The sequence below is a fragment of the Antrostomus carolinensis genome, unplaced genomic scaffold (genome assembly GCF_000700745.2).
Source record: "Antrostomus carolinensis isolate BGI_N321 unplaced genomic scaffold, ASM70074v2 scaffold22863, whole genome shotgun sequence".
NCBI lineage: Eukaryota > Metazoa > Chordata > Aves > Caprimulgiformes > Caprimulgidae > Antrostomus > Antrostomus carolinensis.
Window position 1 is genome coordinate 348 of NW_010307546.1, and position 15,295 is coordinate 15,642.

General features: G+C 37.2%; 1 protein-coding gene across 1 annotated transcript; it reads right to left on the bottom strand.

Moving 5' to 3' along the window:
* Positions 1–3,620: 3,620 nt before the first annotated feature.
* Positions 3,621–15,084, bottom strand: NDUFV2 (NADH:ubiquinone oxidoreductase core subunit V2; the record flags this gene model as incomplete). The annotated part of the gene is made up of 7 exons (XM_010165479.1): positions 3,621–3,777; positions 4,692–4,768; positions 5,664–5,773; positions 8,124–8,292; positions 9,853–9,969; positions 10,053–10,115; positions 15,019–15,084. Coding segments are annotated over 7 exons (696 nt in total), but the record flags the coding sequence as incomplete, so codon positions are not given.
* Positions 15,085–15,295: the final 211 nt, after the last annotated feature.

Consider the following 15,295-nt stretch of genomic DNA (forward strand, 5'->3'; position numbering starts at 1 on the left):
ATAATACAGATTGCTTCTGAAAGGTACTGAAAACAGGTGGGCTGTCAGATGTGATATTTTAAGAAGGCAGCTAAAAAAGCCCTTCTGTTTGATGTAGTCTTGATTGCCGTGCTTGGTCTGCTTTTGAATGAGTTTCATCTGCTGAACTGTGTCATTGGTGAATTCAGTCTACTAATTGAATGACTGGAAGTCTCAGACTGCAGTACAAAAATCTAAAAATAACAACTTTATCCCAAGAACTTGCAAAATGTCACACTGGTGAAAGCACACTCACTAGCCTCGGGTATGTAACCAGCAGGTTAGCACAGGAGCCCGGCTAACATACTCTACAGTGGAACTGAATTTCATTGCTTCTTCCTATTTGATAGAACACAGGTCCAGGTAACATTTTTCTAGCAGTGTGTGGAGGTCATGGAAATGCTTTCCCTTAACCAGCATCTAACACATGATTGGGTATCTAGTGGAGTTTCCTCTTACTCCAGAATTTCTTCCATCTTTACCACAGGAAGGAACCACCACTCTCTCAGTCCAGTGGATTCTTTGTGTGTCTTCTGCTTCCATGTCTAAATCTCATTTCCTTTCCCAAGACTACATGTTTTCCTAAAAATCTTCTCTAGGTAGTCTGTTTTTCCTTCCACTTTTACATTTGAAGAATTAATACAGCATGTCAATTCTTTCACTTTTTCCTCATTCAAGAAGAGGGGGAGAAACAAGACCACCAAAACCACTGAATCGGTTCTGTTACTGCTGCATTACCAGTTTAAGGATTGTGTTGACTGTTGCTGTAGTTAATTCATTTTTCCTGTAACTCACCACCCAGTACTCTCAGAGTCCAAGGTATTAACTAGTATGTTGAAACTGCAGAATGGTAAGTGTGTAATTATTTGACAGGTTAGCATCAGCTGCCCAGAATTACTATTAGTAAACCTCTGCTATTCAGGATTGAGAATAATGGAAATTAAGTCCTGCTAATATTTGTTACCTAAAATATTCAGTATTGCCAGTAAAAGCAAGCACAGGGCATTGCCTGCAGCTATTCAAGAACAGAAAAGAGGACTTGGATATATTAATTCTTACACTATTCTAGAACTCTTCCATAATGATCATTGTCAGTCCTTCACAGTTACACCTAAGTTATCATTGTGACAGTAATTTTGTATGAAAAACTGCATGTGACAAATGATGCTTGAAATGTTCAAATTTCAACAAAACCTGAAATAACAGCTGTGAATGTTTTATTTAATGATTTATCTCAATGCAAGGATTGCCAAGCTTTTTTGATGTAGAAACCAGGAGCGTAAAGCCTCATACAATTGATGAATGAAGTGGGAAAGATGGGAGAGTAATGGTTATTTGCTTATCCCTCTTCAAATATTTCAGTTCTATAGCTGCCCTACAATATTCAATTTAATTTTGAACAGTGGTGTATCAGACTTGTACCACACAGTAAGGATAATGTACATTCCCCTTTTCTAGGGAGGCGATTGGCAGACTGTTACGTGTTGCATCAGAATGACTGAGGTCCTTGTCTGTGCAACATCACTAACATGATCTCCAACAAAGGGGAAACTGCTGAGGTCCATGCTCTGCTCATCAGACAGACATCAAGACTTTTCATGTACAGATGGAATGAAAAGGGGAAAGAAGTGGGACAAGGCAACACATTTTTCTGTCCAGCTTTATGAATGGGAGGAGTCTGGCATTCTAGAGCTTTAGTTTTCTATACTTGGAAGTTTCAAGCTTGGCAGGTCTAAAACTGTGTTTCCCTTCAGTACAATTATGCAGTTACATACAAAACTATGGATAACTGTAGCTCATGATAGTTCCATAACGTCTGGAAAATCCTCATTTATATTGAGCATGTACTTTAAGAAAAGTAGTGGCCTACTTTCATACTAAGTTAGACTGAGGTAATCCTGTATGAACTAGAATACAGCTTTGTTATAATAAAGCAAACACTTTAGTTTGCTAGACTGCTTTATTGAAATGAGGCTCTCTGCATCAAAATGTAACATGCTTTCTGTCTTTTTTTTTCGTCTTTTTTATGTCTCTAGACACGTGCCACATAGTGCCAGATGCCTGGCCTGCTACAAGGCCTGTGGCTATTACAAACACCAGTGACCTTTCCAGAAGAACTTTAAATTACAGATAATATTTCAATCCATGTACTATTTTCCTCCTATGTGCAGTGTTCTACACCACTTACACACAAGATTTTTTGTCATGCGTATTGGGTGACTGTCTCACTTGTGACTTGTATTTATCGCATTTACTTTTCCATTTGTATGAAATTAACTGATTTCATTTTATAAATTTAGTAATACAGAAGGGATACCGAGTTTTACGTACAAGTGATACACAGATATATTTTGCTCTCAGAACTACCAACAGTAACACTACTTGTTTAACAATACATCAAGGAACATCACAGAACCTACTGAAATAAAGGTGGGGCACAAACAGACTATATGAGATAATAATGATGCAGGGAAATCTGTAGATACAAAATCTGACTCACAAGAGAGAAAGAGTGCAGGAAAGTACTGTTAATCAGAATATCAAAAAAACCAAATACAGAATAAAATATAAATAATACAGTTAAGCTCCATCTAGCACATTAATTGTAATAAGAATGTAAGCTCCGTGGCAGATTTCAGAAGAGGGAGACAGAATATGATCTCAGGTAACTGACATGTTTGCATTTCCTAATTTACATTGAAATGTATTTATCTGTATAGAATTTGCCAGATTTTACAGGCATATATGTATGTGTGTCAATATGCAGTAAATTTAAAAAAAAGAAATCTTCAACTTTTTTAATAACAGGAGAAATACCTCCATTTCACACAGATCAGTTCTTAAAAGTAGTTGATACACAGCAGTAAGGTCAAAGAAGGATCTGCAAATCAAATAACTAGTTTCATATATTACACTTAGTCATGTATTAAACTGTTCTTGTAGATTCTGGCTTTCCCCAACTGCATACCTTGGCTGTATTGAATAAATTTTTACAGGACATAATTTCTTGTTGCTGTTCATTCTTTTAGTAGAGTACTACTGTTATTTGGGTTTGGGGTTGTTTGTTTGGGTTTTTTTTGTAACATGGTAAAAAGATAATTTTCACATTTTTCCTGGTCACTGAATGATAGTAAGAAGAATTAGACTCAAGAAGAACCACTTAATACTGAACCTACCAGATTTTAAAAAAATAATATTTTTTTTCCCCCCACAACACAGCTTGGATCACCTTTCCTGTTTGTTTTTTTGTTTTTTAAATTGCAATTAAAACTAACATGCAGTGAAGTTTTGTCAGATAACCTCCTTTCAATTTGTTTCCTTGTGCATTTGCCAGACTTGTAATTTACTCAGTTTTGTTGCTTTTTTCAAAGAACCTTAGAAAAAGCTGAAAGACTTCTCAATTGACAGATCAAAAATCACAATTTTCATGTCTCAGTGATAAGTGGCCTCTTGTGAGTCAACTTTACAGCCCACAGACTGTAATAATTCTTTAATAATCTAGAATTATGATTATGCTTTGACATGGTTAAAACCACGGTAAGTTAGATACTTGAATTGCTGTTGCTTCCTTCATTTTTTAGAAAAGTATTAGAGTGTACATCATTTTACTGAGATTAAAGTTACTTTATTATTTTCAGACAGTTCATCTTATATTACAAAAATCCTTAGAGGTCAGCTCGAACTCCAAAACCTGGTCCTTTGGGTGGTTCAGTCAGAGAAGTAAGGCCACCAGCTGGCTCACAAGAAAAACGTCCACTCCTGAAAAAAAGAAAGCAGTTAATTGCTGGTATTGTTCTAACCTCAGATATTGTTTAATCACTGGGTAGAAGGCAGTTACAGATCTGACTTAAGGCTGAAGCCTGTTTTTTCTTTTGTTCTTCCTATTCATCCCTCAAAAACACATGATGCTACTCTTAAATCAAAAGAATTCCAGATTCAAGTAGTGACAAATGGTTTCATAACTGAAATGCAAGACAGGACCACTAGTTTTCATTTTTATTTATTAATAGATTGGCCAGACAAAAGTGATGTTGATCCCTGTAATGCTAAAGGCAGTATCCAATTGTATCAGTCATATTTTTGTTAAAGATGCTTCCCTGTGTTTGGAAACTCTTAACTGTTCTAAGATTATCGTTCTTGTACTAAAAAAATCATTACAGAAACAATAGGTTACACATCCAAGTCAGATTAATTCCTCCATTCACACAAACACATGTGTAGTTGGGCTAACAAAGAACAATGGGAAATAATAGATAAATAAAGCCCAGAAATAACCCTTTCACAAACTTGCAATCTTTCTGGTTTTTGTCAGAAATCAAAAGAAAAACCAACCAACTAACAAGCATTTGTTGATTGAAATGATATAGACAAAAAAAACTCAACGGGTGATATAATTCCCCTATTAGGTCCTAAGCCAAATGAGAACTGATGTTTTCACATTTCGTGTTCCTCTAGTCAGTCATCAAGAATGTGATAATTCTCTTCTTGGTTCTTTCCAGTTCTTTTTGGCTTTGAATATACTGAATGGTCCTGAATGCGTGCCCTTCTGTTCAGTAAATTAATTAATGCTTTTTAGCTGTAGGTTGTGAACTCAAATCACAGGAGCAGGAATTTAGTTTCTTAAAAAGATGAGCCTGCAAGTCGTTGGCCAGCATTATAAAAATATAGCATACCTTGGGCCAGGTTTTGGAACTTTGCCAGCCTTTAGCTCATCAATTATGTCTTCAATATCTTTGGGTGTCAAATCTTCCTGTTAAAAAAAAATAAAAATCATTGACAAAACGTAAAAAAGAGTCAGCAGTTGTGCTAATTGCAGCATTCAAAATTCATCAGATTAATGGTTCTTAGGTGTCACCCTAGCATAGGTAATTTTGAACCTGTCCATTGACACATATACAGGTTTAAAGAATTAGGAAAAGTAAAAAGCCTACTGTCATTTTAATGTTAGAATTTTTGTTTTACATATGGTTGCAGAAATTATGTTAAAGCTAACGATGTTGATGGGGGTCTTCTAAAACATGGATGTGTTTTCAGCATCCTTGGTCTATTAGTGAGCTGGATCTCTGCCTACCTACTATACACGTGCCATTGCACATACTGCAAAACGTGGTGTCAGCTGTGCCAAAAAAATTGCAGGTACAGTTAAAGAGAACAGTTCTTTAAAAATAAATCAAGACTGTGATAACAAAATATTTTAAAATAAGTTTTTTTTAAAAGCTGGAGTCAAGTCAGTCCATCGATTCCTTTGGTGTGATGGCATCCAAGCAAGCCAAAATTCAGAAGTCTGAAAGTTCAAAAATAGTGTTAAACCAGTTCATGGTTTCCAACGGACTGCTTTAAAGTGCTTTTAAAAGCTTATCAAATACCTGATTTCAGATTTACGGGCAGACCACTATTGCAAAAATGCATGACCCCACTTGTGTAAATCAAGACAGTAACTGAAAGGAAAAATACATGGATACACTGTGATAGAGATAAAGTGTTCTAGGAAGAGGACAAGAAACTAAAAGATGCTCTAGGTTATAGGTTGTCCCTGCCAATAGGAATCTGAAGTAACTGACCAAAACTTCAGAATCTGAAACAAGTGAAAATACAGGTAATCAGGTAAAGAAGTTTAGTCTTTTAAAAGGGAATGTAATACTTACATAGTAATTGTCATTTATTTGTACCATCGGTGCATTTACACAAGCACCTAAACATTCCACTTCTATCAGCGTGAAGAGTTTATCAGGTGTGGTTTCCCCAACTTTTATGCCTAAACCAATAAAGAATATTATCTTCAGCAATGGTTATTGAACAAGATTAATGAAGCCTGAGTCTAAGTTCCCCACAGTCTTCTCATTACTTGTATTTGGCCTCAAAAAAACATTTGGATAGTTAAATCCTCTTAAATGAGTCCAAAATGTTTCCATTAAACAAAAAATTCTAATAAACTGTGAAGTCAGTCTTTGGATACATTTTTGAGACCTCATTTAAAGGTTTACAGGTATGATTCCTTGAAAAATAACCATGAAATTACAGTTCTAAGAAACGGAACAGTTTTACTCAGAATATTTTTAATAATCTATACAATAGAATGGAAAAATAGGGAAAACATAGCTTTCATGTGCTGATATGAAATGTGTTAGTACACAGTGTTGAGTACTGAATTCCCAAATTAACCAAGATCCAAGCATTAACATTATTAGCTACAAATTCATAAGCAACTTGCAGGTTTATACACAAAGGCTTATTTCCTGAACAACTCTACACACATACTTAGCTTCCATGACACATGATTGTTCTAGTGATACAGACACAGACCTCCCCCAGAGGGCAGGTTAGCCAGAATAACATCTCAACAGTGTGATCTCAACAAAATACTCCAGGGAAGGAAGAATGCTAAAAAGCAGTTTTCCTCCATAGTTACTGGAAGGGAGGAAAAACTAATAAAAGTCAAAGTAAGGCCTGTATCTCAGTAAGAGAAAAACAATCATTCTTAATGCTTTGATTTATCAGGCTAAGAGTTTAGTTAAAATTAAGCTATCTTTGCAGTAACAAACAAAGACAAATTTTATCTAAATATGCCTTTTCCAGACAACATAATAGATAAAATGCAAGATAAGCAGCTGTTCTGCAGCTCTTATCACAGTGGTTCTTAGGAAATGTTAGCACAGCTTACAACCTCACAGAAGAAGACTTTAGTTGCTGATTCTAGCTCTTCGCCCCATAACCACCCAACAAGGAGAGAAAAAAAACCCTAACACACACAAAATCCTTGGGTTCTCCTTACATCTCATATGATGCAGCAGCACTCTCAATTGGCTTTTTCCACAGAGAATTCTTAAGTTACATTAACATCATGTTTGCCATCCAGAGGGACCTTGACAGGCTAGAAAGGTGGGCCCACCTAAACTGCATGAAGTTCTACAAGGCCAAATACGAAGTCTTGCACTTGAGTTGGGACAATCCCAAACATGGATACAGGCTGGGCAACGAGTGGATTGACAGCAGCCCTGAGGAAATGACTTGGGGGTACTTGTGGATGAAAAGCTGGACATGAGCCAGGAATGTGCATTCGCAGACCAGAAGGCCAACCATATCCTGGGCTGCATCAAGAGAAGTGTGGCCAGCAGGTCGAGGGAGGTGATCCTGCCTCTCTACTCATGAAACCCCATCTGGAGTGCTGTGTCCAGCTCTGGGGCCCTCAGCATAAGACAGACATGGACCTGCTTGAGTGGGTCCAGAGGAGGGCCACAAAGGTCATCAGGTGGCTGGAGCACCTCTCCTGTGAGGACAGGCTGAGAGACTTGGGGTTGTTTAGCCTAAAGAGAAAGCTCCAGGAAGACCTTATAGCAGCCTTCCAGTGCTTAAAGGGGTCCTACAGGAAAGATGGAGAGGGACCCTATCAGGGAGTGTAGTGATAGCACAACGAGTAACGGCTTTAAACTGGAAGAGGGGAGGTTTAGATTAGATATTAGGAAGAAATTCTTCACTGTGAGGGTGGTCAGACACTGGAACAGGTTGCCCAAGCAAGTTGTGGATGCCCCCTCCCTGGCAGGATTTAAGGCCAGGCTGGATGAGGCTTTGAGCAACCTGGTCTAGTGGAAGGTGTCCCTGCTGATGGCAGGGGGGTTGGAACTAGATGATCTTTAAGGTCCCTTCCAACCCAAACCATTCTATGATGCTATCACCTTACTTAAGGAAAAAAAAAATAAAGCCACACACAAAAAACTTTAATATAGCATGTACCTTAAAAATCTTATTTTTCATATAAAAAAAGTGCCATAGCATTCAGAGTCCTCTCCTATATATGGGAACAGGGCTTACTTTCTCAGTCCAGTGCTCACATTAGAATACATTTCCTGGCAAATTGCCTTTAAAACCACTAAGACCACTAAATGGCACTCCAGACAATGGCCTCTTCTGCTCTACTATACTGAAATCTCTAAAAATAAAGAATAAGTGCCAGATCTGAAATTTGAAGTGTTTAGTGCCTGTTCTCTAATGATGTCACTGTATTTTCAATATTATTGCTCTGTCCCCACCATATAAAAAAATTACTTCAATATCATTAAACAAAGGTTAAAAAATTACAAAAAGCATATTACAAATTTATGTCATACCAAGTTTCTTCTTAATGGCTTCTAAAATACTATCAGAGTCTCGCAGCATGCAAGGTGTGGTAGTGCAGACCTGAATATGGTATTTCCCAACAGGTTTGCGATTATACATTGTATAGAAGGTTGCTACTTCATACACTCTCATGGGAGGCATTTCTAAAATTTCAGCAACCTGTAACAAGGGGAAAACAGACACTACATTGAATTCTCACAGGGCATCAGTAAAAGCATTTAACAAACCATTTCAGCAGCCACCTGTCCTCTGTGCGCAGTAAGGGATAAATAAGATGGAGGGGATGGGTATCAAAGCACAACTGAAGTCGAGTTCCTCTGACTGGAGTCACCTTGCTTGAGCACAGAACTCCAGTGAGCCAGGGATTAGCACAGCGAGGAGCTCGATTCCCTCCAGCACCTACCATCATATACAGGCAGATGCGAGGAGTCAGCTGGGTTCCAGCTTTCACTGCCAGCTCCAGCTCATGCCGCAGTTCTGCTCTTTTGCAGTACGAAGGAGCCAACTCGCACACACTTGCCCACACTGACCCAGGTCAGCCTTTTGGAAAGGGAATACTTCAGGCTGGTACTACGCCCGCCTAATTCAGATAGAGCAGGTCTGTCTCAGGTTCTGTGACACACCTGGCTGGCCCTAGAAACACCATGGCCACATCTGCAGATTTGTGTCACAACTAATAAATAAGTTGTGAAGCACCATCTCCATGGAGCCAGTCCTGGTGCCAGGGTCCCTGACCTCATTAACCTGGAACCCTGGCAAACTGCTCCAGTTGAGAACTGGCTGGGTTTTCAAAAGTGTAACTGTTTTATGTTCCAGGCAAATAACAAACCACTGAAAATATCTGTTCACTTAAAAATCTTAAGATCATTTTAAACATAGTATCAATCTGAAACTTAGAGTAAATAAACAAAAATACTTTTCCCATTCAGCATTAATGGAAATTTGAGGCTTTATGCTACGCTGTAGAAACAGTACCAGACAAAATTTGCCCTTCTCTAAATGTGTACTTAATTCCAGTAGTTTCTGTAATGCTCACAATCCTTACTTAGCATATCTTCATTAAAACTTTTCACTTCAAAACTGATGATTGTAACACAAAATATGACAGACTTTATTTCTTGGTATTTAATTACTGTCATGCAGCTTACCACTTTGGGGCAGAGTAGTTGCTTGCTTGCTTATTTTAAAACAACTGTAATAAATAATTCGATAGGCCTTCCAGGCACTTGCTGTGAGGTGTTACAGAACACTCCTGACACATACTGCACTAACACTGCTTTGCAAACATCCACAGGCCTGGAAGGCAAGTACAGTCCTGGCCATGTGTGTGGTGCTGCCGACCTGAGAGGAGAAAAACCCACCATCGTTATCTTTTTTCTTTCCCTGAATTCAGCAGCGAACAAAATATTTCAGGTTTCTGTTCCTAATTCCAGGATGATTCTGGGAAAAGAACCTATCTAAATAGGGCTCATGAAATTTTTGTTTTGTTCAGTCTGTAGTTTCTAGCAATGGGCTAACATTATGTAATGTAATCTCTGAGTTTTCTGTATTAGTTTTCTCTTATTTTTAGAAACGTAGTCTCATAGGGAATTCTCACAATTCTGTGCCACATGCAAATTCCCATGTTAGTACACTTCGATAAATAAATGCTAATATTCTAGTAAAATATCTAAAGAAAACAGTGAAATTATGCTTGAAAGATAATTAAGTACTAAATACCTTGTTCATAGCTGATATGGGCAACCATCCATGCTGTCTTTGGGCCAAATCTAGTACTGCCATGACAGCTGCAGACTTGTGTCCCCCTGGGTAGTTGTTTATAATTGCTTCTATTCGCTTTTTAAAGGAAAAGAGGAAAAAAATATCAGTACTAATCTAAAGAAAAGTCCACGTATTTAAACTTTTCTTTGTCTGCATACCTTTTGGTTTTCAGGTGTGAACTCAAATGGAGTATCTGGATTATTTTCAGCACTATCCCTGTGCTTCGGGAAAAGAAAAAGAAAACATGGAAAAATAGGGTTGTCAGGAAATTATTCAGGATAGATTTACTGATGTAAAAATATCTTCTCATTAGACAGTTACAGTTAACTTGCTTCAATAAAACAGGTATATTCCAGATAAAAAATTCATAGTACTCAATCATAAATGATTAAATACCTCTGGGAAAGTTACCAAAATATTGATAATTATTTCATCACTCTTAAAAGTAATTACTTATTCCCGTTATTTCCTATTAAAAAAAAATATTTCTTGAGGAATACGGTGGTGTTACAAAATACACATTTTTTAACACTGTTAATACAGCTTGGCAATTATGTTCAAGCTCATCACAGGTAAATTAAAGAATTCTCTGTTTAATAACAACAAGGGACTAAAACAACAGCCCATTTTTTCTTTTCCCATGAGACTAACTATAGAAAATTCATCAAGAAGCTTGCTATATAACTAAATGTTTGCACATTCAAACAGACATTAACCCATTTTAACACAGTAATTTGATTTGTAAAGGATTTCAACATTTTAATTTTATACACGATTCTGAATCTGAATGGAAGAAGCAGAATTTTGAAGAATTATTTCCAAAATAAAGTATTTATTGTATTATTTTTACGGTGGTCTTCTAGGGAATCATAAAATTGAAACATGAAAATCATTCTTCTATTTTTAGAAAATACAAATTTGGAAGTCTTAGAGAAAGTGATATTTTCCTATAATAAAAATCTTAGTTCTGATGAAAATCCTTATCCACCAGAAAAACTTCCTGCACGAAACTTTCAGTTCTCTCTAAGCAGCCCATTATGCTATCCTTGAAATACTCATAGCTAAATTTCTTTCCAAACTTTATTCAGTTGAGAAAGTTTCAAATTAATTGGAAAGTTTGGGGGAAACGCAAGCTATACTCGAGGCTTGATGGTTAAAAGTAATCCACAGCCAGCTAACAATAAAAGCTTTAAAAGTATATTTAGGAGAAAGAAAACCACTCCACTGACGTTCACTTTGATCATTTCCTCAAGTAACCTAGGGTGATTTTGCAGTTTCCACACTGTTCTTATTAAGCAGCAAAGGATTTAATGAAAAATGTTAACACTGCAAGATACTTACATACTGAAAGATTGTTATTGGCGCAGAACTTAAAGTACGTATGGTCCGTAGCTATTCCTGGATTCAGAAATATTGAAGGGCCAAATACTTGACTTCAATTACATCTGCTGGTCTAGTGAGAGATTCCCCTTGCTCATCCTGTCCATATCCTTGAGCAGACCATACAACTGCCACCGTCAATTTGAGAGCATGTACCCCTACCACAGTTCCAAGTCACATACAGAACCACCATCAGCATGTACCTTCTCCAAGGATGACTTTCCCCTAATAACAGCAATTACAGAAAGATAACCGATTGCCTTTGAACACACTGATATTTTATTAAGGATGAATTTATTGTTTATTGTGTGGTCTACAAGGTTACATAAACAGCTTTCAGAACACAGTTGCCGCTGTTTTAGACTGACCCTTCCAGATAAAGGATCTGACTCCTCATAGGCAGTGTTGGTGAAGGTTTTCTACCAATTTTAATGTAAGGCCTCACAAAAAGGCTGATGAAGGAAAAAATGACTGGAAATACTGCGCAACTTTAATTTTTTTTTCCCTGACAGACCTGTTCTGTGCCTGAGCTGCAGAGATCAAATCTGTGATTCATGATAAGTATTTCCATAACTTAAGTTTTCCTTCTGAAATCTGCATGCCAGTTTTATTTCAGGCTGCTATTTTGCCTTCCATAGCTATTTGATACACTTACAACTGTACTTGATCTCAGTTTCTTTTGCAAATCAGTATATTTGATTTATTAAATTCTCCCTCTTTGGAACAGCTGTTCTTTTCAGTGTACCATCTCTAAACTGATATCCTTAAATACCCTACATGTGAAGAGGAATAATACAAGATTTTATCTCTGAAGCTAGTTTGCCACAGTCAGTTCTGCACAGTAAGGCTCCAAGATACACTGCAAAAGCTACAGCACAAGTGAACACTAAGATCATGCCACGTTTAGACCAACAACAAAGTTGTTAAGAGGCCCTATCAAATCAGCAATGAAAATAAATTTATTATTTCTCCTCCAAAGGCAAAATACATTCACTATTCCAGCAGAACTCAAGATATAAACCTCTCTTAAATTAATAATGGTGGAAGTGCTCTCAGACTTAGGTATTTCACTGATCATCTTCACAAGCCCCTAGAACTACAATACAGCCATTCTAACCTTCTGTACTGAATCCCTGTGCAGCCCTATGACAAACCCCTCATCAGGGCACTTGATGAGTTAAGGAAACTCCATCCATGTGTTGAAAACTACAAAGTAGAAGAGTTAAGTTTTAGCTGGTTTAGTTTAGCTGTTTAAGTTTTAGCTAAGGAGGCTGAAGACAGGTAAAAGTCAAAGATAGAGGACACATGTTTAAAGAAAGGTAGCTACTGTAAATGAAAATATATTTGAAATCAGGCCTTCCCTAGCTATCAGAAATATAGTAAGATATGGAGCAACTCTCTTGGGTTACTATGGGCAAACAATCTACCTAATTTTAAACTTGATATACTCTCTCTGGAAGTGTGATCTAGCTGACTGTGATGGCACTAGACTTTAACTTGTCTGTTTCGGAATAAAAAGGAGTTTCAGTAGAAGTTTTCTTATTTCTGTATGTTTCTGATAACACATAAGGAGAAAACTTGCATGAAAGAAGTTTGCAAAGGGATACAAGGGTATGCAAATCAGCACTGCCTTTTAATTCTAGATTTAAGACAACCAGCTGCCCTGCCAGCATGTCCCCTGCTGTTACAAAACAAATACACTGCATGCATCTCCCTTCCTCACATACAGGTTTCTTATACTGAAAGCACAACAAGAAGCACCAATATGCTTTGCAAAACAAAACCAAGACACTTGTGTGTCAACTGACATACAAAGAGGACCACCACAACAGCTTACAAGTTACTCCCAGGTAAGCCTACTATTCCTCTACAAGCAGTTTTCAGCAACCTTTGACACTTCATCTGCCTGTAATATTGCAGAAAACTAAGACTTTTTAATGTTCTTTTTCCCCCCTATAGAAATCTGTGGAAAAAGAGTCCCATTTTCTGATTGTATACAAACAGCTAGTGTTGATTAAAATAATGTTTTCAGCTTAACTCAGCAGAAGAGTTTCCCTTGAAATTTGCTGTGTGAAATAACATCTGAAATTTGCTCTGAAGGTTTTTAGTTGTAGTGTCCTGGTTTGGGCCGGGATAGAGTTAATTTTATTCCTAGTAGCTGATTCAGTGAGAAAATGTTGATAACACACCGATGTTTAATTGTTGTTAAGTAGTGCTTATCCTAATTCAAGGACTGTTCAGCTTCCCATGCTCTGCCAGCAAGGATGCACATGAGAAGCTTGGAGGGAGCACGGCCAGGACAGCTGACCTGAACTAGCCAAAGGGATATTCCATACTCTATGACATCATGCTTAGTATTTAAACTGGGTGGAGTTGGCCAGGGGGGATCGATCACTGCTCCAGTGCTGTCTGGGCATCAGTCAGCAGGTGGTAAACAATTGCACTGTGCATCACTTGTCTTCCTTGGGTTTTATTTCTCTTTTTGTTGTCTTCCTTTTCATAAAATTATAATAATAATTAGTAGTAGTATTTTTATTTTATTTCAATTATTAAACTGTTCTTATCTCAACCCACAAGTTTTACTCTTTTTTTATTCTCAAACAAAGAAACCACACAAACAATTTCCTATGCTCTGCTAGCAAAAATTCTGTTGTGAAATACAAGGAGTGAATGATGCTATTAAATAAGACAGCTGGATATCACAAGTAGCTAACTAAAACACACACTTTTTATTTTCTACTTCCTTTTCTCTATTTTCAGGGTCCTCCCTCCAGAAAGTAGTTTCAGCAGTTACATAAATCTTTAAAAATGCCTGAAGAATTCACAAAGCTATTTAGCTTTGTATGCCAGACACCAGCATCCATTAGGGTGCCAAAGACACCTTTCGCCTTCACCACCTTCACCAACCTCAAATTACACGTCAAGTTTCCTAAGCTGTCAGCCTACACTGTTTCCTCTATTCCTTCAATATCAGCTCTCACTCCATAAATCATCGATGAATACTCAAGTTTCTGGAAAAGTATACAAAGCATGTACTGTAACCTCATTAATTTAATCTGATGAGAAAAGCCATAGAGACAGCTGCAGAAAAAGACAACAACAAAAAAAATCTGTCCAAAAGTGCTGAGCACCTGCTTTCAACAAAGCAGTCAATTCTCTAGTAAAGTGCCGATTTCTCCTAAATCGGTTGGACTTGATCTTAAAGGTCTTTTCCAACCTACACAATTCTATGACTCTAATGGTTTCATCAGTATGCAACGTGCTATAGGATATATAATATGAACAAGAACTGCACTTTTCGACTGCTAGCGAACAGGGCTAGACCTGGACCTAAGGGTAATTCTGTGGCAAATTTTAGAAATCAAGAAATTGTGCCTGCAGAAAGTTCCATGACCTTCAATTACAAACAATTAATTAACTTCAATAACAAAAGTAAACAAGAACTGTTTTATAAGAAGTTTAAGCAGAGTATGCAGTCACACACAAACGCTGCTAATATCACCATTACTATTAATAAACAAAAGTTTTCATTATATAAGAAACACAAGACCAAAAACAAAAATAAAACTTTTGGACACTCCATCACCACTTAATGAAAAGTGCTACTGAAAAAACACTTCTTTGTAAATTCCGCCACACTTCTACAGCAAGTCCTGTCCATCAGGATCTTTTGGGCAGATTAAAAAAGCATACGCCAAACTCTTGTGCCACATCTCCCTTCCAGTAAGGTAGAAAATTACTTACCACAAATAAAGCTCCTCCACTGGCATTGCACACTGCTGTTCTGTGGAGGTATCGGATTTGTCTTATCTACAAACAAAATAAAGTATTAATAGTTCATAATCTGCGTAACTACTAGAGACTGCTTTCCAAACCAGCTTGATTTCTACTCTAATTTGTAAGACATTAATTCTAATGTAATCACTAATAATTTTAATTAAGTCAAGAAAATAATATTAAGGGCTCCCCTGTACGATTAGGAAAGCACATCGCTTAACTCATCTTGACCATTTCAGACAAC